This window comes from Pelobates fuscus, chromosome 10, assembly GCF_036172605.1.
Source record: "Pelobates fuscus isolate aPelFus1 chromosome 10, aPelFus1.pri, whole genome shotgun sequence".
In the NCBI taxonomy this organism is placed as follows: Eukaryota; Metazoa; Chordata; class Amphibia; order Anura; family Pelobatidae; genus Pelobates; species Pelobates fuscus.
The window spans coordinates 104,639,113-104,666,144 of record NC_086326.1 but is presented as its reverse complement, the minus strand read 5'-3'; the positions used below and the strand labels follow the sequence as shown (position 1 = coordinate 104,666,144).

At 41.8% G+C, this 27,032-nt stretch overlaps 1 protein-coding gene across 1 annotated transcript; it reads left to right on the top strand.

Moving 5' to 3' along the window:
• Positions 1 to 3,964: 3,964 nt before the first annotated feature.
• On the top strand, positions 3,965 to 26,190 carry GDF10 (growth differentiation factor 10). The gene is made up of 3 exons (XM_063434112.1): positions 3,965 to 4,597; positions 6,450 to 7,357; positions 25,641 to 26,190. The coding sequence occupies exons 1-3, from the start codon at positions 4,309 to 4,311 to the stop codon at positions 25,830 to 25,832; spliced, it is 1,389 nt and encodes a 462-aa protein (XP_063290182.1). The 5' UTR covers positions 3,965 to 4,308; the 3' UTR covers positions 25,833 to 26,190.
• Positions 26,191 to 27,032: the final 842 nt, after the last annotated feature.

The window sequence follows — 27,032 nt, the reverse complement described above, 5'->3', positions numbered from 1 at the left end:
TCAGCTCCTGGTCCTTCATTCTGCAAGGAACTTACATCATTACAACACTAGTCACTAATTTCTATGGAAAATGCCATAAGAATAAAAATAATGCCTTATAACTCACAGCCGTCTCTACAGCTGGGGGGGAACAACCCAACTTGACACTCAAGATTTGGAGGGGGGTGAGAAAGCCACTTTCATTAAGGTATATTTGTATATTTGGGCCACTATCACTTTCATTTAACCCCTTATTTCTGTCATGTGTCCTTAAGGGGTTAAAAAAAACTGTTTAGCACATGTGGCCAAGTGTACACTGAGTCATCATTTTTTCTTTAAAAGCATAACAAGTTAACCTACATTCAAAGGAAGGTATATAGATTGGAAACAGGGAGGACAATTTGGCACTGAATTAGGGTATTCCTGGGCACACCTGAAAAACTATGTGTACGACTATGTTAAAGATGCAAAATGTTGGTCTGCAGCCATCAGCTCAACACAATATTCTAACCAGATGCAGATAAACTTTCCCTTTAAATGTACTTTTCAGGCAGAATAATCTTATCACATGTCCTATTGTTCTATAACCCATTTCCTTTTAAATTTCCCCTTTGCTGCATGTAAAACTAATTAACTCACTTCTCGTAGTCTTTTCATATAAGCACTCTATCTAGGCCGTTCTATATCAACGCCTATTGCTCCATTCAATAACTTGGAGAAGTAATGGCCCATCTACCAGGGAGTGGATACAATCCTTCAGTAATTGGTGCTGTTCCATCAGGGAAGGTCTGTAAAATGAAGAGATTATTCTGCATGAGCTCTTCCTGGATAGCTCTCTCTATTTCATCCTTAGACATTTCTGCATTCAGTCTCACATCTTTCAGCAAAACACACTTTATTTTATCCCCCACTCACATAAAGGGGGCCCAGCAGTGCCATACAAAAGGCTTGCCATCCTGCTGTTCAGCAGTAAAACTATCCAGGGAGAATATCAGCCATTCCTGTCTGTTGTGTTATTTTACAGCTTTTACTCACCATGTCAAAGTATCCATGTCCTGCAGGTTTTAGTGCAATTTAAAGACTTCTACTAAATGTGTGTTTGAATAGGGCCAGAGGGAGGAGGAAGGGGGGCAAGAGAGACCTATCTTACTGGATAGACCCTGCATGATGTGGCGTCCTGTGGCTCTTCCTCTTTTTCACAGGACCTCAATTGTGTGGAGGCTGTCGGCAAAAAAATAAAGCAACAAAAAGAGTAACTTATCCTCCCTCCAGAGGTCACAGTCAGACCACCCCCCCAAACCATCAAAGGGGTGAATTTATATAGCAGCAACAAGTTAATTGGCGTCAGTGATCTATTTTTTTACTGTTAGGAATGCAAACAAAACTCAAAGAACAAAATATTTAATTGTGTGACATTTCCAAATAATGATCTCCCCCTTTAAAGTTGCCAGGGAATCGAGTGTCTTTCAGATCTTAAACTCATGTCTGACTGTTAATCAGATGGGGAAAAAACTAAATGTCAATTAATCCATTCAATAAATGCCCTATGATTAAAAGTTGTATATCTACGGTACTGTCAAATTGTGGACCTGAATGAGAGCAAATGTGAGCCGAAAGTCTCGTTAAACAAACCAACACAAATTAAAACCCCAAGACATAGACACGTTTATTCACAAATAACTCTGAATTGCAGAAAAAAGAGATGTGAATGGCAAGGTTTAGACTAAAATAGGTACGGTTATTTTCAAAATAAATATTGCCATTTGGGTTTTAATGCGGTACAGAGAATAATCCAACTTTAAAAAAACAGGATATACAACATTTCACTATGAACATTTTTATGTTCTCTTGGACGCATTTATGTTAATTATATTTGATTATAACATGAAAATTTAACAGTTCTTTTCGTTAACAAGCATATGTTCTGGCAGCTTTAGGAAAGGTAAACTTAAAGGAACACTTCAAGCCTGCTGCAGTGGTTATGGTGCCAGGAGTGCACCCTCTCAGGGTAAGTTTTGAAACTGTTTAAGAATTCTTTGGCTGAAGAGGTGGCTTTGTCAGAGTCCATACAGATGTTTAAACTGCAATTGGATAAATACTTGCAAAAACATAACATACAGGGATATAATTTCTAATTAGTGGGATAATAGCTGCTTGATCCAAGGAGACATCTGACTGCTATTTTGGGGTCAAGAAGGAATTTTTTCCTAGTTTGTTGCAAAATTGGAAGCGCTGCAGACTGGGGTTTTTGCCTTCTTTTGGATCAACAGCAAAAACATATGTGAGTAAGGCTGAACATGATGGACGCAAGTCTCTTTCAGCTATGTAACTATGTAATGTTCTTTCTGTTAGTTCCACTAACCACAGCCTTCCACTAACCACAGCCAATGAGTGCCTCCCTACACCACCGGGTTTAGCTCAGTACAGAGCTATCCAGCCCTAGAAGAGGCCGTGGTGGGTGCCCAGTGGACCCAGATAAGTTGTCAAACCATTCTCAATTCCCTGGCATTCCTGGTGGACTGTTGTAGTTATGGTGCTCTGACTGTTCCTTTATGACAGGTGAGTGAATAAACATGCAGCACGTTTTACCAAAAGCACATAAACTAAATGGCAAATTAAGCAGTGAGGCTACAGGGACATGATCTATACACTAAAACTGCTTCATTAAGCTAAAGTAACTTAATTAACTTAATGAACTTAGTAACTATAATAACTTAATGAACTTAGTAACTATAGTGTCTCTTTATGCCTCTTACCAAGGTGCTTAGAACAGCAAGTGATTGGATACAGTGACACAGGGCAGAACTCTGGTTAATGACGCCATCAGGGCGTTACAGCCAGTACTCCGCTAAGGAGCCATAATGAACAAAGATACCAGCATGGAACAAGTCACAATGCGATACTCCAGCAGACTGCCCCTTAACATACTACATTGATTGTCTCCTATTTAGTCCTTTGTGGCAAAGCATGAGAAAACATATTCATATCACTTCCTTCCAATGCTCGTGGAAGGTGCACGGGAGGTTGTTAGAGGAGCCAGAAGCCCTACTAAACAACAAGGAAGCCACCCTCCAGCTGCATATCTGCAACTTGGAGGTTGGCTCAATAAAATATAATTTTTAATGTGTTAATATGTGTATGTGTAGTACTGTGGTGTGCAGAATTGTATTTGTGTGTGTATTTTGGTGTGTGTATATAGAACTGTATGTGCGTGTATTTTGGTGTTTGTTTAGCAGTGTGTGTAGTAGTGTATGTGTACCAATATTTTGTACATAGTGTATCATAATATGTCTGTATAGCAATTTATGTGTATGTAGCTGTGTGTGTGTGTAGCAATGTATGTGTGTGTAGCAGAGTTTGTAATGGGTAGAAAGGTGTATGTGTTTATCAGTGAGATTGTATGTGTATGTTTATCAGAGTATTTAGTATTGTGTATGTCTGGAAGTGTGGTGTGTGTGTGTGTACCCTTGAGTAGTGTGTTTGTGTTTGTATCTGTGTATCCCATGAGAGTGTCTGGAATGTATATATGTGTCTCTGTGTGTCTGTGAGTGTGCATCTCTCTCTCTCTGGGTGTTGAGAGTATCTAAATACTGTGTGGATAGGGACAAGCAAGTGGGTTTATAAGGGGCCCCAAGAATTTTGAAGGAGGCTCTGCAGGGACATCATGACATAACTGCCCCTTTTTGTTTGTTTTTAACATTTATAAAAGGTCTCGCTATGGGTTCTTCTTATAGCACAAAGTAAAGTCGTTTTCTGATAGAAAATGAGATAAAACATTTTTTTTTTTTAATCATGAGCCCAATTCCCTTTTATACACTTTTTGTCATTCTCAGCTGAGTTAAACCTCTTACCTAGGTGCTTGAAGCAGCAAGAGATTGGACACAGTGATACAGGGCAGAACTCTGGTCAGGGACGTCAGACAGCACCGCCTCTCTAACCCCCTGCTGGAAACAGAGCTTTGAATGTGACACCCGGGAGAGCCACAGATAGACCCAGAGATATACAGGCACACAGGCAGACAGCAAGCCATACATTCATACACACACACACACACTAAGGGATGTGAGGGAGGGACAGACTACGAGAACATACGGCTCAAACTGGAATAAGACTAAACTTTAGAGAAAAACGGTTACAGAGTAACATAAACAGGGATACATTCTAATTAAACACATAAAACGTTCCAAAGCCATTAAGTATCAAACAAGAAGCTAAAGAAGGTAAACAGTTATATAAGAGTCACTTGGGACCACTTGAGAGTGAATCCATAGACACTGGTACATAGATAGAGGAGCTGTTTTTGGGATTGCTGCTGAGTAGGCTATAAGGATGTCCACGCACAATATAGTGTGGACCAGGCTCATCCCTTTATTCATTGCCCGTTGGATGCCTTGGCTGTTACTCCTGCTGTGCATAAAAGGATGTATGTCATCTCTTGGGTCCTCTAACCCTCTGTTCTCCAAGGACAGGCGAGTGACCCGTGAAGATTCAGCAGGACCTGTGAATACCCTGTCTGACCCTCTGTCCCTGCACATGATGAAGTTGTATGAGAAGTACAGTCGGGAGGGCAGCAGACCCCGTGATGGGAACACAGTAAGGAGCTTCAGGGCACAGCTAGGTAAGGACACCGTTTAAAGGTATTATTAACCGAACATAGGCTTGTATTGCATTACAAATTGTAAAAAAGCATGTTAAAAAAAAAGTTGATCTTACAAAAAAAAAGTTATTACTCCTATAGTCACAGCTCGGCTATTTTATCTACATCTTGATATTTGATTATCAATTTACTATAATGTGATGTTTGGTGAATAAAGGACATAGAAGCAACTCAAATAATCATGGGCTAAGCTACTGCACTTTGCTCACTAAACAGTGAATTGCACAAGGTAGGCAAAAATAGCAAAGTCCGAAAAAACTAAATCTCCCAATTTTTTTTATAGTCACAGCTGAGCTATGAATCTTGTAATCTGGTTTTCTGGTTTCTTTTTGCAATTCACTATTTAGTAAATAACCCCATTTTATCTTGAATGTACCATCCTATATAATGCCTTATTTTAAAGCTATATGAAGCAATCATATAATAGAAATCGAATGGCTAGATTAAAAAACAATTCAAAATTTCTCATGTTCACTTAAGGTTATCATGTCTGAGCTTTTGGTTTTCAAACTCAGTGATACCCAAGAGTTCATGAATTTTAGGACGATACAAACAATGTTAAAAAAAAAAAAAAAAAAAAGGGATATGTCTTCAAGTCAAATGTGTTCACAAACTATGTTGTGGGTGTGGACGTAACCATTTATCACCTTAATGATAACTAAAACTAGTGTTAAGTATTAATGTATTCACCTATTTTTATGACAACTGCAAAAGCCCCAGATTAAATACTTATTCTTAACAGAAAAGTATAGTCAGTTACGAAATTAAAAGGAATCAAAAGGAAAACAATGGGGTGTTTCTAATGGTGCCTTGGTTTCCACAGTGATAGCTCCACTTTTAGAGCACTGCTCCTATAAGTGACATTAGTAACAATTTGTTTAATCCCCCCACATATCTGAAAAAAGATTAATGGAGATGTATAGAACTCCTGGTAAGAGAGAAAAATTGTTCTTAAATGGGGCAATCATTAAAATAACTTTTAAGTGAAAAACTGGGGCAATCAGTCCACATGTTAAATTGTTTATTTAACCCCTTAAGGACACATGACATGTGTGACATTTACATTTATTCCAGAAGTTTGGTCCTTGAGGGGTTAAAGTGATTGTCCCGCTTTGCAAACCTTGCCCATTTTGGGTTATATAAATGTAACGGGACATCAATTCTAATGCAAAAATTCTGACAGTAAAGTAACTATCAAACACATTCTGTTTTTTTCAACATTTCGTGCTCCACTTTTAGAAATTTGCCCCTGAGTTACTTTCTATAAACAACCCCAATTGTTTAATTTCTAATCCACCATGACAGCCATCAACTGGATACATGGGATCTTGTCTCACTGTCTCAGGGCACTGGAAATCAAATCACATAATATTGGTACTGTGACTCTTGAATGACCCTGTTTGTAATGTGCTTTGGGACATCTGAGCTTTTCCAGTAGATTGTCATGTAAATATCTTCCTATAATTGATGGACACATGAAAGGTCTAGAAATGTATACAAATAGGATCTGAGAACATTTTACTGCAGCAATGACTTACACCTGCTCCTCTTAAATAATAAAAAAAAAGATTCATCAACTTAAATATTTAATGTCAATATGTACCCTAAAGCTTCATGATCTAATCGGTATCCCCACCAGGCCACCCTTGCTTATATACGAGTATTTTCTAAATCTTTGCAATTCAGGGGTCTAGAAAATCTCTTTTTTTCATTTTGTATGTATCTCAGTTATGTAAGCGATGCTGTGTTCATTTGGTTGATGCTATATTGATATTGACATTATGACATTAACCTTTCCTTTTTTTTCTTACAGACCCTATGGTTTCACGTTCCACCTATAAATTCAACTTAACATCTCTCCAAGAGTCTGAGGTAGTCTTGGTTGCCACTCTTCATTTTGCTCCCGAAAAGGTTAATCGTCCTGCAAGAGAGGCATTCTGCAAGAGGTCAAAAAACTCTTCTTGCCGTATTCTCTCCCCACAATTTCAGTGGATCAATGTTAACTTCAAGAGTGCTCTTCACAACACAGATCTAGGCTCAGTGAAATGGAACATCACCAACAATCCACCATACCGGAGAGCAACTTGGCATGCCAAAGACATTACCAGCATTATCCGGTCAGCCCAGAGGGAGCAAGACTTGGTGATATCAGTTGATATAGACTTTGGAGATAAGTTTCCTGCGACTTATGAAAACGCCCCTAATGATCTGCCATACATTTTGGTCTTTGCAAATGATAGGGCAATTTCAGAGCCAAATAGTGTGGCACTGACCTTACAGAGATATGACACATCACAAACAAATGGTGGAGATCCAAAAAACTCACCCAATGCATCTTCAGAAAGCAGGGTGAGGAGAGATGCTAGCAGTTTTGTTGGTTCTCCCCATGATAATGAACTTCCAAATGTTAAGTATGTACGGTACGGTAAGCATGATCTTTGGGACACCACATACAAATCTCTAAAACACAAAGCACCAAGGAAAGAAAAAAAGAAAAAGGGTCAAGAGAATGCAGATACATTGCCTAAATCGCCTGTTCTGCACTTTGATGAGAGGACTATGAAGAAAGCAAGGAGGAGACAGTGGGATGAACCCAAGGTCTGCTCACGCAGGTACCTAAAGGTGGACTTTGCTGATATCGGATGGAGTGAGTGGATTATATCCCCCAAGTCATTTGATGCTTACTACTGCTCTGGTACTTGTGAATTCCCCATGCCAAAAGTAAGTATACCTATCATTATTAATTATAATGTGCTAAAACGTAATTGGTATGGTTATACAGATACTATACAGCCTCTTGCTATAATCTTGCTTTTCTCTATAAACGTTCAATACCAATTATCTTATTGATTACTATGAAATTTAATTTATATCACATAAAATTGATTGATGACTACATATTTATTAGGATACCTTAAAAACAAACATATACACACACATTTTAACTTATAATTTTGGCCTTTTATAAGTGTGTATGCATGTTGTATGTGAATGTTGTTTTTATTTTAATTATTTATTGATAGTAAAATAGATGCATGGCTCTTCTGGTATTCATGCTCATTTATCTATCTACAATTAAAGGAACACTGAAGGCGCTATAACAACTTTATCTTAATGAAGTTATGATAGTGCCCTCAGTCATATCCCCCCAGGCCTACCCCACTGTAAACCCTTTGTATTAGTAAATAGAAGACTTGGAAGCAAGACTTCAAACCACAGATCTAAGCCCTCTGTGTCTATGTGGGGAATGTGATTTCCCTGCTCTCATACTGTAACATACAGTGATGTCACATGCACATGCACAGTGCCATCATGGTCTTTCATAGAGAATCATTGTATTCAATGATTCTCTATGGAGCTATATTAGGCTCATCACAGCGAGCATCACATATGCGCCAAAGTTCCCCAATGCTTCTTTATGAAGAGCATTGGATTGGACCATCATACTGATGGCAAGCATTCAGGGTGACATCACTTGAGAAAGAGGATGTAGCAGTGCCGAAGTTGACTTGGCACTGGAGAAAAGGTGGTTCATTTTTTTTAATTTTATTTATTTTCATTTTTATTTTATTACACCTAGGGGGCCCTGACCTATGTAGGGGCATCAGGTCTGTAGCGTTAGTAATACAGATATGTGTTAGTAATGCTACAACTAATAGTATACAACTAAGAACGAATAATCTAAGCGAATTTAAGTTTTGTTAAAGCGAAGCTGCCATCATGTTTGTTATTATTTAAACTAACATATCTGATTACATGTATTATAGCCTAGGTGGGCATTTTATAGTACATACATATAATGAACACTTCTTTTTAGTGCATCTCTTGAGTTACATTTTTCTTCTGAGAGCAAGCCATCTTTAAGTCCTCTTTGATCAGCAGCACAGCTCATCTGACTGAATACTGTGCAGGCAATGAAGAGCTAGGTAGTGTTTACAAGCCCATATCATGCACAAAGGCTGATAATACACATCATACACAAAGGCTGGTAATCACAAACACTGCATAAAAAAATGTGCATAGTCTTAGCAGTTGGTACTTCTAACTAAAAAGGGCAAAATGGCTACACCCACAGAGAAAAATAAACTAACAAATGTACTGAAAATTATTAATATATATTACAAATGAATGTGCAACAAGACTACAACATATACTTTTATGTACATCTACATATCCCAATGAAAATTGTAATATTCTTGCCCCTGATAGCAACTTTGTCCCCGAAAGCAGTTTTGAACGATTCTTTCCCAGAACCATGGAAATGGAGGAAACAGTATTTTATTAGCTTTGTATCTGCCAAGTTTCTATATCATTAATGATCTATTGTTTAAACACAAAGTATTTTAGTCTGTGAGTTAGTCTTATATATATATCCTAAGTAAAAAATTGCTTAAATGAACAATTAAACAAACACTGAGCAATTTAGTCACTGTTGCATAGCGAAGAAAATGTATCTGATCTGGCAACCAATTTACGTTTTCTAGATAAATGGCTCACTTCCATTTCACTACATGGCTCTCAGTGACTAAGCTTTGTAGGATTTGCAGTTGGATAGCAATTGATAATCTACAGATTATCTACACCCTGTGGATAACCCCTGTCAAAGACACAAATGTGTAGTTAAAAGGATACTCAAGGCACGCTCAGGGCACCAACACAATTTAAGTGCGTTTGATTTGTTTTGGCCTGATATGCATGCTTTATTTTTTCCCTATTCTAATCTATTTAGTTCTACTAAAGAAGAAAATAATTATTTACACTGTAACTCCACCCCCTTAGTCACTATCTATTGTCACAAAGCAACTTCCTTAATAGAAGTATTCTTTATTTGTACTTAGCCAATAAAAGATCAGTGTGAGCTGAGCTGCTGACATGTCTCCACCCCATCAGCTCAAACAGATCTTTCATTGGCTGAACTACACTGTTTACCTTAAAGGGACACTATAGGCACCCAGACTCTTTAGCTAATATATGTTGTCTGGATGCATAGTTCCAGGTCCCCTAACCATGCAAAGATAATTATTGCAGTTTTTAATAAACTGTAATAATTACCTTTGAGGGTTAACTCCACCTCTGGCTGTCTACCAGTTAGGTCACTTTTGGTCGCCTAACTGATGATGGACGTCATCCCGCTATGCAAAACCCCATAGGAAAGCATCATACATACTTTCCAATGAGGGAAATACTAATGTGAGTTCGGCCATTAAAGAGCGGAGCCGAAGCCAGAAGGTGAGGGACATCGGCGCTAGCCTCAGGTAAGACAGAGGGAGGGGAGCACGAGTGATGTGAGCACTATAGGGAGCCAAAGTGCCAGGAAACAACTTTGTTTTTCTAATACTGTAATTTCCCTTTAAAATCAAGAAAATGTTTTGACTGAAGGGGCGGTGAGGATAAAGGGTGGAATTATGCTGCAGAAAGATGCAAAACATTTTATAGATGGATATATTGATAGATGGATGTGTGGCAGATAGATGGTTTCATATGGTATCACTGGCATAAGTATATTGTTCTGCAGTCAGAAAGTTGGTTGAGCACAATATACGTATATCCAATCCACAGCTGTTAGGGTGCCCAGGGTTGCCTATGGTATGCAGACATACATCAATTGCCCATGGTATGCAGACACACTACATAGGGAGAAGTCATACAAGGTTATTCACTAAAATGAGAATTCAAAGTGTATTTCAAATTTAAGGCCTTAGTGGCTGAACTGAAAACATAGCTGACTTGTTTACAGTTAGACTACATTAAATTTAAATTTAAAATTCACTACTGTGAGTTTCCTATACTTGTTACAAACTTCAGTTCATTAATCAGTTAGAAGTGAGATATATTTTTGTAAGTTTTTTTCATAATACTCTTTAGTAAAACCAGAGCGTAGGACAGATCTGCAAATCTGAGATGTTCAAAGTAATAGATTACTGATTGCATGCTAAGACCCGATGTCAGCACACAGGGTCTAAGATTAATGGCATAGCCTCACATTAGTATCATGCACATCAAGTGCTGGAGCGCAGCGTACATGATTTGCATACACTCTGTGAAAATCTAAGTCACCCGAACACAGGGGTGAAAGCAGACTGGGCTTTAGGAAGAGGGAAATAGATGGTGGTGGTGGGGAGGGGGGGGGGGGGGGGACAAGGGTAAAAGAGGAAAAGGTTGACAGGACGAGATGTAAGGGAAAGCAGACAAGAGCATATGTAAAGGAAGTAAGGCATGAGGAGATGTAAGGTAAGGAAGAAATGAGGAGATGTACGTGAAGACAGACATGAGGGAGGTAGACATGAGGAGATGTACGAGAAGACATGAGGAGATGTACGGGAAGGTCGACATGAGGAGATGTAAGGGAAGGTAGCCATGAGGAGATGTAAGGGAAGGTAGCCATGAGGAGATGTAAGAGAAGGTAGCCATGAGGAGATGTAAGGGAAGGTAGACATGAGGAGATGTAAGGGAAGGCGGGCATGAGGAGATGTAAGGGAAGGTAGCCATGAGGAGATGTAAGAGAAGGTAGACTTGACATATTATTCAGGTGCCCCTGCTGGCTGCCACACTTTTCTCAGGCTCCTGACCTCTCTAGGAATTATCTTAATTTTAACCCCCTTACACTCATAATTCATCACAAATATTTCAAGGACCAATATTGACTCCCCATACCACACAACTGGATTTACCAAAATTAAGCGGTTGGCATTACTAAACTGAGATACACAACGGATTAAAATATACTTCCACTGGCCCATCTTACTACCAGGAAGAGATACCTTCAGCTGAACACCACAAACAAGTACATTTAAACTAAAAAAATGACTCACCTCCATGTGTAAATTGGGTTTTGGATTTGATCATCCATTCAGCAATGCTCAGGTTTCATTTCTAAACACCAAGAAAACTAATTGATGGAAATTATTTCAACTCCTGTAATCTGACCTGCATGCATGCTTTCTTATCTGTTATCTACAATGGAGCCTGAAGTGCAAAATTTCACACCTCACTCCAGTGCTAACATCCCTACAAAGACTAAAAGCAATTTTAACTCCTTCACTCACCTATACTACCTCATATTTGTATTCCCTAAACCCCCAAAAAGTGGTTGCTGCACTCAATTCCTCACTAGTGGTTACCCTAAAATCACTTGGCATCTTCAAAGGGACTGACAGGGGCTGCAGTGGAGGAAAATCCAAACTTAAAGTTCAATCTCCTGACACTATTACAGCTGCTCCACCACCCTGTCTACCTGCTAGCCCAATTAGAGTGATTCAACTTCGAAGCCACAAAAAACGCAAATCAAGGAAACCTCTTTGTGTGATGCCCATTAGAAGACACACTGTTTCCAAAGTACAGAGCAAAAACTCTGAATCCCAAGACTGTCCTATCAGATCAATCCCGTGAGATGCCAGATCAATAAGAAACAAAACAGCTATTACTGACGACCTTATTTAAACGTGAATTAGCATGCATTACAGAATCATGGCTAGATGAAAATGCAAGGCCTATTCTAGAGGCAGCTATTCCAGGCAATTACACGGTGTTCCACTGCCCAAGACAAGATTGCAAGGGAGGTGGAGTTATGATCTGTGTGAAATCATCCTTAAATCCCAGACCAATATCAATCCACAAACCCCAATCTTTTGAATGCGTAGCTGCCAGCATCTCAATAGATAGAGGATTCCGGAGACCCCCAGGAGATGGGAAGAGATTTCTTCAGGAACCTTTTGGCTGGCTTAATCCTTGTACACCCCAGATGGCTTATATTGGAAGACTTCAACACGTGGATTGATTAAACCCTATCCTTTCTTGGGAAAAATCTCCTCAGCTTGATGAGTGCACTTGGCTACACAAAAATCGTCGCCACTTTGTGAAGTGTCATCTCATTCTTGGGGGAGGATTTATTGTATGCTGTTCCAGTTTGACTGCTAGGAGTGCAAACCTATTCGTATGGTTCCTATTCAACTGTCTACAACATTCAGAGGCTTGAGAGGATTTTAGAAAATATAAGAAATACCTAAACCTATAAAACAAAAGAAAATACGCTCATAGGGGATTAACGTCAAAACATAAATTGCCCCTTAATAATAGGTCTCACTCACAAAATTGAAGTGGTTTTCAGGCACATCAAATGTGTGGATCTTCACGTCTTCCTCACAGTAAGAATGATGAGTGTATCATGAAAAAGATAAAAAATGGCATAGTATAGCACTGTCTTAAAGTAAAAAATTTTGCTTTTAATGTTTGCACTTACAATGTAAAAGGTATAAAAAGGCCCATCAGTACAAATCTGTTTGTTCCATCGCTGTAGAGTATAGTAACCCTCAAGTGAATATCCAGCAGGAAAAAACAGGTACACAATAAAATAAAATAAATAAATAAAATACAGTGACAAATAAACAGCTCACTCTACGCGTTTCGTCTGTCCTCCAGACTTCCTCAGGAGTGATGAGATGCTTCAAATATTCTGTGGACTCCATCTTCTTTTTATGGGGCTTCCCGCCGGTTTTTCGGATCAATTTCCTCTCTCAGCTGATTCCGATCAGCTGTGTTTTGAAAGGTCCGTTTTCACTCTCCATATATGGAGTTCCGGAAAACGTCAGTGGAACGCATATGCGTTCCACCAACCCGGAAGTGTCCTCCTTCTTGTCGGTCATGCGGAAGTCCCATATGTATCGCTGGAACGCAAATGCGTTCCACTTCATTCATCACAGATCCCGCAGGAACCACAAAGTCCCCGGAGTGGAGAGCATACATGAGCACATGAAATAAAATGAAATGATACAGAATCAGAGTATATAAATGACTATCTCCCTATACATTCCCTGGACAATGTTATATGATAAATTAAATGGCAATACATATCAGGATCGGAGTGGAACGCAAGATACAGGGTATGAGCCTATATGCTGCGTCCACATACCGTCCCCAATGTATAAACACATCCCACATATGTATTACATGGTGAATATGTGGGTAAAAAGCTAACAAAACGAATACCATCAAAAACCCATTAGATGATAAAGAGTAACAAAAAGGGGGGGGGAAAGAGATGTACTGGAAATAAGAGGGTGAGCAAAGAGAAGGATTCTGGATCAAAAAATACAAATATACAGATGTATCAAATAAAATGAATGAAATAATAAAATAAATAGTAACAAAAATAATAATGAACTATTATAAAAATATAAAAATATGGAACCTACTAAAAAAGGATATTATAAAAAACAAATTAAATCAAAATCCACATTCAAACCAAACGGTTGAAGGGTTTTGAGTCTGTGGATCCAGAATCCCTCCCTTTGTCGAAGTTTAGTGGTGATATCCCCTCCTCTTGCATCTAAATACACCTGCTCAATGATGGTCCATGATAAATTGCATATTTTAAATTTTGGGCACGAATTACAATGTGTAGGAACTGAATGGTTCTGGATGCCTTTTCTTATATTATTAAGATGTTCTAGAAAGCGAACCTTCGCTTTCCGTCCTGTTCTACCCACATATTGGGCCCCGCATCCACACATGAGTAAGTATACTACATTGGTGGATAGGCATGTGGTGCATCCTTTAATTGATTGAGAGGATTTATATGCTTCTCAGATTCGGTGATTGTGGTGTCTGCCAGAGTGCTTGGAGTCCTCAGGAAACGCTAGGAGCATCCTTTAACGGAGGTACCCAGTCGGGGTGCCAGGCGATCCGTTACATTGGTGGCAAGCGGTGGGATGGCGTCCTGGTGTGAGAGGAACAACACCCTAGAGACAGAGGAATTATTATGGAGCGGCATAGAACCAGCGAATCCATGGACAGTGCTCCAGGTGGAAGAGGAGTTTAACTGGAGATTACAGAGCATCTTGGCCACACTGGATAAGCCGATAGCAGAGGAATCCAGGTTGGCATGCAGAGAGGACGCCCGACAGGGGATGTGGGAAGAAACCCTGGAGGGTGTCCAGCGTTGGCGAGGTGAGCCTCTTCCCAACAAGGAGCAGCGATTACAAACCAGAGTGGCCCTACGGATACCTATGCTGGGAGAACAGCCCCAGGAGGAATTAGTGATACAACTTAATTCACTGGCATGGAGAGAACTGGGTCTCGATGATGCGTACCAAGCACTACGTTGGTACGCGGTTCAGCGGGTCCCCGGAATGATGAAGTTCGACAAACCGGAGGGCCAGGAGTACAATGGCCCTGGATTATTATGGGGGGCCTTTGCGGAACCGGACTTTGGGAGTGCAGCAGAATCCCGGTTTTGGGACATTCTTAACTATAGAGGGGCCATGCTGGATCTCCCTATGGCTGGAGACCTGGAGCCTGACTTGATGGAATTGGCCAACAAGGAATGGGAGCTTGAACAGGATTACCAGCACCTGATTAGTTCCAGCCACTCATCTTATACTGTGCAGGAACCACCAGAGCAGGGGGAGTTCGAACAGGATTATACCCTTTTATTTGATACAGTAACCCTGCCTGATTCTAACCTGAGGGGGCTTATGGACTGTACACCATTGGGAGCGTTGAGTTTCGTCCTTCCTCCCCAACCACCAAGGCCGTCATCAGGAGACCTGGAGTCTGTACCATCTACTCCCCAACCAGCCCCAGAAATGAGGGACCTCATAGACTGGTCCTGGGAAGACCCCCAGAGGGCAGGTGGAGATGGAACCGAGGTCTCTCTACCGGCCCTACAGGGATGCTGGGCAGTCGGCCCAGATCCCCAGTGGCCGTGTGTGTTACAGGGGGCTGAAGGTGCCGTCCTTGCTCCCCAGCGGCAGTCTAGCACACCAAGGGGAGACAGTAAGCCTCACAACAGTGCAGATGGGACCGCAGTCTCTGTACCTACACCACTGGGGATAATCTGTCCTGATCCCCAACAGCAAGACAAGGTATTGGAAGGGGAGGCAGTCGGTTTCCCCCTCCAGCAGAGAGAGCGTCAGGGAGAGGAGCCTGTTACCCCCTCTCCCCAGCGGCAGTTTACAGTGCAGAGAGAGGCGTTTGTTACCCCCTCTCTCCAGCGGCAACATAACCCACCAAGGGGAGATGTTAAGCCCCACAACAGTGTAGATGGGGCCGTAGTCTCTGCATCTGCACCACCGGGGATAGGGACAGTCTGTCCTGTTTCCCAACAGCAAGCCAAGGTATTGGAAGGGGAGGCAGTCGGTTTTCCCCTCCAGCAGAGAGAGCGTCAGGGAGAGGAGCCTGTTACCCGCTCTCCCCAGCGGCAGTTTACAGTGCAGAGAGAGGAGTTTTTTACCCCCTCTCTCCAGCGGCAGCATAACCCACCAAGGGGAGATGTTAAACCCCACAACTGTGCAGATGGGACCGCAGTCTCTGCACTTGCAGCACAAGAGGTAGGGACGGTCGATCCTGTCCCCCAACCACAGAGCCGTGTATCTAGAGGGGAGACAGTCGGTCTCCCCCTCCCACAACCAGGCTCCAACCAGGCTACTTCCGGGGTAGCGCTGGCACCAGGGCAGAGTACCCCTAGTCTCTGTCCACTCAGCAACGCACCAAGGCAGCCTACCAGTACCCCACACAGCCGTGGTGAGGCACCTGGACCTGAACAAGTCTCCTTCATCCAGGTGCAGTAACTATTTATTGTGGGTGGGCTGTACTGCTGTTTGTGCTTCGTGGGTGGGTTGCTGGACTAACCAGGGCACTGACCGGCAGGAGGTCAGATACCCTGTTAGTCTAGTTGGTAAAGGGGAGAAATGTAGCGGACTGGACCCTGCACCAGAGTCTGCCCCAGTTTCCTGGAGGGGACTGCTTGCCCGCCTGCTGCCTTTGGACTATGGCCCTGGGAGGTTGGGCCCTTTAAAAACAGTGTTCGGTCCTAACAGAGTGCATGTCACTCATTCTAGCCCTTCAATTACTGCGGGAGAAGGATTGGCACTTTTTCTATGGCACTTCGGATGCACTCGAAGTGCCGAAGTTGTCGAAGTGCCGAAGTGCCGAAGTTACCGAAGTTGTCGAAGTCGTCAAAGTGACCGGCATCGGACAAAGGACCATGTGGCGGCGGCCATTTTAACTTCGAACACCGCCGACCCTTACCATCGACTCCACTTCGACACTTCGACTAAAGTCGAAGTACCGGCAACACTTCAAACGGGACTAGGCCGTTTTAATGCAGGAAATTGACCGACCGCACAGCCCAAATCCATGGAACTGTTTTGGGCAAGAAAATGTGCTTGCGGTCGGTCATAAAAGAACTTCCGTCTAACTTTTTATCCACTGAAGAGATTGGTATGATTTTTTAGAGTGTTTATGTTTAAAGTATGCTGAGTCTGAATATGTTATATGGAGATTGGATGTATGGTTTTAGAGTTATGAAAGTTGGGTAGAAAGTATGTTTTAACTGTATGTGTAATTGAGTTTCCTCTCAGGATAAGGGGAGGGAATATGTGGAATGTAACTGTGATATGATTGGTTGTTTTATCCTCCCTGTGGGCGGTCCTGTATTTGCAACAACTGTAATAAAAACCAGGCTGGGTGTCCCAGCACCTGAGTTCCTGTTTAAACCCTCAAAATGAAGTGTCATCTCATTCTTGGGGGAGGATTTATTGTATGCTTTTCCAGTTTGACTGCTAGGAGTGCAAACCTATTCGTATGGTTCCTATTCAACTGTCTACAACATTCAGAGGCTTGAGAGGATTTATTTGCTTCTCAGATTCGGTGATTGTGGTGTCTGCCAGAGTGCTTGGAGTCCTCAGGAAACGCTAGGAGCATCCTTTGACGGAGGTACCCAGTCGGGGTGCCAGACGATCCGTTACACCTTCCTTCAGCCAATCAGGAACTCTCGCATGGTTAGTGGTCTTAGCTCTAGGCGCTCCCAGGCAGAGACGACACTCAGCCCTGGAAGCTCTTAGTCCTTACAAGGAATTCTCCCCGTTGCATCCCCTGCAAGCTGGAACAGCAGACACATCTTCCCTCCCTCCAATAACAGGAAAAACACACAGCTTTGGAGGTTTAAACACAGAACTCTGACAATCTTTATCTTTACTCAGGGATACACATTAAACCATATTACATACAAGGGGGTTACACTTTGGGGCTCGGTGCCCCTGGAAGGGAAGGGGTTTAAGGGTTGAAACCAGCATTGCTAGAAAGCCCTGGGTCCCATCTGAGATGCCTGCAAAAAGCAGGACGATCGGATCTAAAGAGCCTGAGATATCAGCGTTGAATGTCTGGGGCTTGAGGCTGTGTACATCCTTGAAAGTAGTTCCATGGCGTTGCTTGGTTTAGTCTGGCGAATTCAAACTTCGCGCCCAAACTAAGCAACAACCAATCAGCTGAAAGGGCGCAAACCAAATTGCGCTAATCAGCAGTCAGGGGAGGAAGGAGTTTCGCTGCCCAATCCGAAGAAAGGGCGCGAAACTCGATTGCTCCAATCCACTGAAAGGCGTGAAACTAATTTGCGACAATCAGCGCACAGGGACGAGAGGGGTTTTGCCGGCCAAAACCCCGTTTGAACAAGTGCTCCTTCTCCGATTGGTCGCCCACTCCCTGCGGCGACCAATCAGCACTTACTCGTACTGACCAACCAGGAGAATGGCACAAACCCAGTTTGCATGGGCGCTCCCTCTCCCATTGGTCGGCACGGACTTCCATGCGGCCAGTGGGACTCTGCGGCCGTGACACAGACTCACAGCTCCAGAGATTCTCTGCTGGTGCGCGTCCCTCTCTCCAGTGGATATCCCCATGCAGGTATCCTCCGGAGAGAGTGTTCTTCTGGGCAGCTACAAGCCTAGCCTCATAGCTGCCAGGTAGGGGGATGGGAAACAGTGACTATAGGGGAGTGGGTAGGATGGTTTCTGACACGGGGACCGAAGACAGGATGCGCAGGGCAGTTCGGGATATGAATGCTGCCCCCTGGTGACGTTTGGCTATACGAATCGATGGCCACCCAGAGGCAGCATGCGCCACGTTAGCGAGGTGGGAACATTCTAACCACACATTCTAAATGGAGTATCAGGGTAGTCAGGCACATGGTGCTCCATGCGCCGGAGCGCCCCCGTGTGGCTGAAAAGTAAAATACAAGGGGAAACACATATTCGATAAGGGAAAATCATAACACTACACATTGGGGACACAAAATCCAAACATCTGAATTCTCAGTGGGCATGGCAATTAGTGGCGGTGTCCTGCCACAAGTAGTTTGGTCAGACCACCACTCCATTCACTTCTCCATTGTATCACAATCAGCCAGACATCAGCCTCAGAACCTGGTCAAACACCACTAATTAAAAGGGGTGACGCCATTGGATGTAACATCACACATTATTATGTTATTATTTATATAGCACCAACAAATTCTGCAGCGCTTTACAGTGGGTGGACGAACAAACATGTAGTTGTAACCAGACAAGTTGGACACACAGAAACAGAGGGGTTGAGGGCCCTGCTCAATGAGCTTACATGCTAGAGGGAGTGGGGTAAAGTGACACAAAAGGTAAGGGTAGTATTAGACTAATGACAGTTGCAAGAGAGGAATCAGTCGGGAGCTATTAACAGTTTAATTGATACGCTTTTATGAAGAAGTGGGTTTTAACGATTTTTTGAAGGAGTGGAGACTGGGTGAGCATCTAACGGAGGAGGAAAGTGAGTTCCACAGGAATGGTGCAGCCGTCGAGAAGTCTTGAAGGCGAGCATCAGAGGTGGGAATAGGGACAGAAGACAGACGTCTTCAGCAGAGTGTAAGGGCCTAGACGCGACATACTTGTGTATTAGGAAGGATAGATCGGCGGGAGCAGCATTATGTAAAAATTTGAAAGCAAGAACCCGAATTTTAAATTGAGCCCTATATCTTACAGGAAGCCAATGTAGGGACTGACAGAAGGGTGAGGTGTGGGAGGTGTGGGCAGACAAGAAGATGAGCCTCGCCGCTGCATTCATTATGGTCTGAAATGGCGCAAGTTGGGAGCACGTAAGACCACTGAGTAACGGATTACTGCAGTCAAGGTGAGAAAGGACAGTGGAATGGACCAACACCTTTGTCGCATCTGACGTTAAGTAGGGTCGAATGCGCGCAAAGTTTTTGAGATGGAAGCGGCAGGATTTGACGATAGACTAAACATGAAGCATGAAGGAGAGGTCGGAGTCAAAGAGAACACCTAGGCAGCGAGCCTGTCTGGTGGAGCTGATGGTAGCACCGTTGACTTGGAGAGAGATAGACACAGGAGTAGCAACACTTGAGGGAGGAAAGACCAGAATTTCAGTTTTGGTCAAGTTGAGTTTAAGGAAGTGGGCAGCCATCCAGTTAGAAATAGCAGAGTGGAAGTCAGAGACACTAGTCAAGAGGGACGGGGAGAGATCAGGAGAGGACAGATAGATTTGCATCTCATCCGCATAGAAATGATATTGGAAGCAAAAGGAGCTAATGAGTTTACCAAGGGAGGCAGTGTAGATGGAGAACCGTAGAGGACCAATGACTTAACCTTGGGGGACACCAACGTAGAGCAGTTGGGGAGCAGAAATAGAGCCAGAGAAAGAAACACTGAAAGAGCACTGGGAGAGGTAGGAGGAGCACCAGGAGAGAGCAATCTTGTAGACCGATATTGCGGAGGATGAGAAAAAGCTGTTGATGATCAACAGTGTCAAAAGCCGCAGAAAGGTCAAGGAGAATTAGGATGTCAAGGAGAATTAGTGACCACGAGTTTTTACAGCGAGTAGATCATTGGATACTTTGGTCAGTGCCGTTTCCACTTAGTGCTTAGCGTGGAAACCAGACTGAAGCGGGCCTAGCAGAGAGTTGGACTCGAAGAAGTCTGTCAATCTCACATACACAACTTTTTCAAGTATCTTGGATGTAAAAGGCATATGAATCTAAGTGATCTAATGGGCACCTGTGAAGACCCCAGCTCCTTAGTCCGACTCTACAACAAAACCATGAGAGATACCCTAGAAAACACTGCACCAACGCACTGTCAAAACCCACAACAATGCACCGTGGTTTGATAGCACCATCAGAGAAATTAAGAGAACAGGCCGTAAACTCGAGAGAAAGTGGTGCAGGACACATGATCCAGAGGATAAAGCCGCTCTTACCAAACATCTAAACAAAAATCAGTTCAATATAATCATTTTTATTACGCAAAATTGCACTCTCCCACAATAGACCCAGGCAACTGTTTCGCACAGTAGAAAGTCTCTGCAAACCAGCATGCATGCATACCCCCACCAACTTTTCTCAGCATAAGTGTGAACCATTTGCGATCTTCATCAGAGACAAGATTTCCTCAATCCGAGCCTCTATCACAGCAGGCCAAACAGTTACACACCAGAACCACTACAATAGAATGCCAGATTGCCGCAGTTTATGGTCCACTTTTACAAATGTGGATATAAAGGGAGTAAAAAATTAACCATGCAAACGTTACACCCTACTACATGTGACTTAGACCCTTATCCGCTTATATCTGCATGCATTGAAACACTCGCCCCAGCCCTCACAAAAATAGTGCAGTGTTCACTGAAAACTGGAGACTTCCCAGATCCTTTAAAAAAAGCTGTGGTTAAACCACTCCTAAAGAAACCTTTATTAGACCCAGACTGCATGGTTAATTACAGACCACTATCAAACCTTCTATTTCTGGGGAAAATTTAATGAAAAAGTAGTTGCAACTCAATTGGAGGCCCATCTATCAAGCTTGAACATCTTTGATCCTTTCCAGTCAGGTTTCAGATGCTGCCACAGCACTGAAACACCCCTAGTCCCAGTGCTAAATGATCTTATGACGATAGACAAAGTTGATTACTCCATCCTAATCCTCTTAGATCTCTCATCTGCATTTGACGCCATTGACCAAAGGATTTTAATAGTGCACTTGCAGCACATCTGTGGTCTAGGAGGCACAGTTCTTAACTGGTTTAAATCTTTCCTCACTGGTAGAGAGTAACATCAGGATCAAGCTCATCGGCACCAACAGAACTGGCCTGCAGAGTTCCACAAGGATACATCTTGTCTCTCATGCTATTCACAATTTACTTGCTGCCACTGGGGGACATCATTAGGCGACATGGCCTAAGGTATCATTGTTACGCTGATGACACACAACTCTACTTCTCCTTTGCTCCAGATATCACAGACCCAACATACCGCATCAACAGTTGCTTAGAAGACCTCATAGAATGGATGAATGCTAGTTGGCTTAAAGTGAACCCGGACAAACTAGAGTTGCTCTTGGTGAGGGGACCCTGGGCAACAAAAATATCCCATGATTACCTAACTGGCCTGGAGCTTGGAGGCCCTGAACTCATCAGTTCATCAAAGGTACGAAACCTCAGAGTGCTGATTGACTCTGGACTATCATTTAAACAGCAGATTTCCTCTGTAATAAAATTTGCCTACTTTCATCTGAAAAACATAGCCAGGATACAACACTTAATTCCACCAGATGATATAACTCCATCGCCTTCAGACTGTACAAAATGCAGCAGCCAGACTACTGACCAATCAAAGTCACTCCTGCCACATAACACCTGTTCTCCACTTCTTGCATTGGCTTCCAATTAAATGACGAACAGATTTTAAAATTGGCCTGCTAACCTTCAAAGCCTTAAACAATCAAGGCCCACAGTACCTGAAAGAGCTCCTGACACCTTACATTCCATCCTTGTCAGTGCCGAGAATAAAGACAGACTCAGGTTCCAGGGCATTCAGACACGCTGCCTCTACCTTGTGGAACTCCTTACCATGCACAATCATTGAGGCACCGTCCTTGCAGACTTTAAAAAAAAAAAAAGCTAAAGACCCACCTCTTCCATCAGGCATTCAGTCCACTCAGCTGACCATCAGAAACTCCTAACTTTTATGTGTTTATGTTTGTATACTTATACTTGTAAGTGCTTTGAGTCTCACAGGAAGAAAAGTGCTATAAAAATTGCAAATTAGTATATTATTATTATGTAAGAGAAGGTAAACATGAGAAGATGTAAGGGAAGGCAGACATGAGGAGATTTAAGGGAAGGCAGACATGAGGAGATGTAAGTAAAGGCAGACATGAGGAGAAATAAGGGAAGGCAGGCATGGATGGACTGGAGAGCAGGATTGAGAATAGGGTTATGGTGGGGAAGAGAAACAGGCTATGAAGAGAGTTGTATGTATGGCAGAGAGAGCTGGCATTTGGAGACAGAGAGACAAATCAGTCTTGGAGGAAATGTGAGCGACATCAGTTATTGTACAGAAGGAGAGAGAACACACATTAATGGGTAGACTGCAGCCATGGAGAGAACACAAAGATGCAAGAGTCAAAGGGGTCAGAAACATGGAAGGGGAAGTGTCAAAGACAAATTGCAACTGACGCAAAAAGGAGGGAAGACACAGAAGATAGAGGTGAAAGAAGTGTTGAGAGGGAGAGAGCAACTCAGTGAAAGAGGGAAGAAGTTTGGATATATAATACCAATTTTTTATATGGTGTCAACATATTCTGCAGTGCTCTACAATAGGAAACAATGCAAACATTTAATTCTTACAAAACATGTACGACATATGGAAATAGTAGGTGAAGAGCATTGTGCCCGAATGAGCTCACATTCTAAAGATATGAGAATTCTGAGAGATCTGGCAGACATGGAAAAGATGGAGTGATAGCAGGACGTCTGACAGAAAGGAGGAGGAAAGATAAATGTACTGATATGCAATAGCGGAGCTGTAATATTTTGGCTAGTGTGGTATCTGCTGTACTTATAAAAGGCTGCAATGATCATCTGGCGCTGCTGTATGCATTCTGTGAAAAAGACCTGCCTTCGTGACTGATATTTTCCTTCTGCACTGCTCCTGTGAATAACACTAGTCTAATATACAAATAGTATATATTTGTTATTCTACAAGTTAATTAAAACATGCTTTAAATGGGTTTTCACTTACTTATCATATTTGGAATACCGTGGGCTATAAGGTTAAATTGATATATAGCATGTGCATATACACATCTTTGGCAGTAAATGGGATAAAAACAAATCTCTTAATTGAACAGGTCACGTGTATAAACAGTGTACAAGGCTAGAATTTGTGTAGAATGTGTGGTACCTTTAGAGCACTTTACACGTCAATATTTATAAAGTGGAGGAGGCTTTAACAAGCCATCATTCTGTGACACAGGATGGGTTTTGTTCTCCTCAAGAGTATCAGAAAATCTACAAAGTCACACAGGGGGCTCCTTATAACTCGTACAGGAGGGGAAAACCAAAGTTTCAAAATGAACTATTTCACTACAAAAAAAATAACAAACACAAATGTGGCACCCTGTGTTTCCATTTAACATTTAATTGTCAGTAGATGTAAAACGCCATTACATTATGTTCAGGAGAAAATTCAATTATAATTATGTCAAACCATATGCTTTTTTTTTTTTCTTTTTGACATGTTGGATACTTGTTGTTTAAAGTTTGTGGCTTTAAGGTTTGCGATTGTGAATGACAGACTTTAAAAGAAGGGTAAGATAATTTTTAAAACGCATGGTTTGGGTTAACTGAGGTCAAAATGTCACCTACCAGGGGGTTAAATACATAAAATGTGAAGGGTCTCACAAGAGAGGCAGCTCCTGTATTTTCCAGCAGCCTTTAACATTCTACAGTATAGACTATATAATGTGACTACTCAAGTCATGGTGAGTTACAGATATTAATGGCATTGGTAATCATACTAATTCATAGGACACTATAAATGAAAGTATTGTACTAGACTCCTTTGAGATAAAACATGTATTATATACTAGAAAATGTTATGTAACAGTCTGCTCTGTTTTTGAGAGTTATCTAAAGTAATACAGCAATATTTCAGGGCATGAATTCCATATTTCAATGTGCTGAAATTATATGTGTGTATAATCAGTACAGTGCCAAGCACTAACCAATTCATATAGGTTGTTTAGAACATTTCTTGCTGAATAAACAAGTCAGTATTGTTAACAAAAAAATAATAAATACTGAAGTAAACTGAAAAGCCATGTATTTAGGCAAAATTAGCCAAGCTGTGACTTTTGGAGATTTTTTCTATGTCAGATATTTTTTCTTACATTATGCAGTTCGGTTTTCAGTTCACTGTATATCAGTGTTTAGTGAGTAAACTCCAATGTTATCATTGCTTTTATTTAAATAGAGCCAACATATTCAACTGTGCTGTATGGAGGTGAAATAAGGACTGGCAAAGGTTGTAGACAGGACAATATCAATAATGGCTTCCATGCCTGCCCAGAAGTTTAAAATGTAGCTAGGATTAGTACTACTTTTATACAGGGGTCAAGTCCTGGGGAAAGAAGTGTGGGAACTCACCCAAGATCCACCCCCCACCCAAAAGCATCTTCACCTGTGTACCTCTTAACCCACCTTTTACTTCTTATCCCTTTTAAAAAAAAGTCTTACCCCCTTAGTGTATCTTATCCCCTATTTTTCCCCATTGTGTTTCTTACACTTCCCTTGTGTATCTCTTGCAACCCCCCTTTGTGTGTCTTACTCCCCTCAGCCCCATTTGTGTGTCTCTTTCCCTCCCAGCCCCTTTGTGTCTTTTACTCTTACCAGCTCCTTTGTGTGTTTCTCTTTTACCACCAGCCTGTCTATGTCCCCCCAGTCCCTCTGTGTCTCTTTTTCCTCTTCTCAAGCCCCTCTGTGTCTTTCACCCCCAGGCTCTTCTGTGTGTCGCTTTCATCCCCAGTCCCTCTGTGAACTTTCTCACCCCCACACCCATCTGTGTGTCTTTCTAATAAGAGCAATTATAACCGATGAATGCATGGTATAATGGAGAGAATGATAAAGAATGTTAGATGGGCAGGGGTAGGCAGGCTGAGGGCTTTATATAGCCTGCCTCCTGCAATTATTATTGCCCATATTTGGGAGCATATGCACAGCCCTCCTGCAGGCATTTCAGCCAGTGTGCACACGGCATGCTGTACTGTCTTTCTCTCATCCCGCCATTCATATCTGTGAACAGTACGTTTTGAACACAACATGTCATTTGTCATTTTTACTGCCCCATAAGATCAATATTAAATTTGACATTTACCTTCTTTCTCTTTCTGCTCTGTTCCTTCAGGTTGTCCGTCCTTCCAACCACGCCACCATTCAAAGTATTGTGAAAGCTGTAGGCATCATTCCTGGTGTCCCAGAGCCATGCTGTACCCCTGAGAAGATGAACTCACTCAGTGTCCTTTTTTTAGATGAGACTCGCAATGTGGTGCTTAAAGTGTACCCCAATATGTCAGTGGAGAGCTGTACCTGCAGATAGTGAGGGTTGATTCATACTCTCTTGGCTCCCTCAGAGTCTTTCAGCAACTCAAATGGGTCCTGGACTGTGAAGGCCCTTACGCTTTTATCTTCCTCTCGTTCTTAAGCCCACCACCAATGCTGCAGGCTTATGTTCTTCTCCACAATACTTATTTAGTCAGCTCTTCCAACAAGGCATTGCTGGAGAAGAATGCATCTCATTAGGGGATACAACAAGGTATTCAGATAAGGCCTACACAATGAGATTAGAAACAGGAGGTATCAGAATTTTGGTGCAAGGTATTTTTAATTACTGCCCTGACCTGGCCATATAGATAAAGACATCATTTCACCCTGCATGCAGCCAGAGACAAAAATAATGCCAGATTTTTATTGTTTTACTTTATTTTTTACTGTATTTTTATGAAATAATTACAAAAATGTATTTTTAATATTAAGCTGTAATGCAATAATATATTCAGAAAAAGTAGAAGTCAGTTTATTTGTGTGTAAATTTTAAGCTATATTGTATCACTATGTGCATCTATTCAGTACACTAGGTAACTTTACTTTTGGCCTCACAATATCTGTAAATGATTTTATTAAAAAAAAAAAAAAAAGCCTAAAACCACTGAAAAATGAGTCCACAGTGATGTAAACACTTGCAAAAGATATGAAAGCCATACATGATCTGCTAAAAATTATTATGTCGATCTTTATGATCAAAAATTATCTCTATAAAATGCATGCCAGAACAGTCATGACATCGACAAGTGTTAAACACATATAGATGTTCACTGAAAAAAATGTATTGTACCCAGCTTGATTTGTGCTGTTCCCAACGCATTACTTCTCCTGTTTCTCACACTTTATACAAGCTAAATTGGTAGCCTTCTCCAAATGATTTCATGATATCAACTATTTAATATCCTTCACTGTTATAGGCTGTCTGAGTTCTAAACAATGAATTTTGCTTCATCTTAGGTAGATTAGAATGCCAAGTGACAGAAAGAGAAGGATGCATTATTTTCTTCTTTAAAGTGCCGTAAAAAGGATGGTTCTGTCTGAATTAAGGTTATATTTAATAAATTCATGAAAAAGCATCCATCATATGTGTTAAATATGGAACCTTATATCTTAATACTATTGTCATGCTAGGTAATCAATGGTCAGGTATCTCCAAATCAATGTGGAATATGGATGGGTAAGCACAGATTATTCA

Bases quoted from the DNA above. Each gene is read 5' to 3' on its own strand.
- GDF10 (XM_063434112.1), top strand. From the start codon at position 4,309: ATGTCCACGCACAATATAGTGTGGACCAGGCTCATCCCTTTATTCATT. The intron at 4,598-6,449 runs GTAAGGACACCG...TTTTTCTTACAG, and splicing joins GAGCTTCAGGGCACAGCTAG to ACCCTATGGTTTCACGTTCC. The intron at 7,358-25,640 runs GTAAGTATACCT...CTGTTCCTTCAG, and splicing joins GTGAATTCCCCATGCCAAAA to GTTGTCCGTCCTTCCAACCA.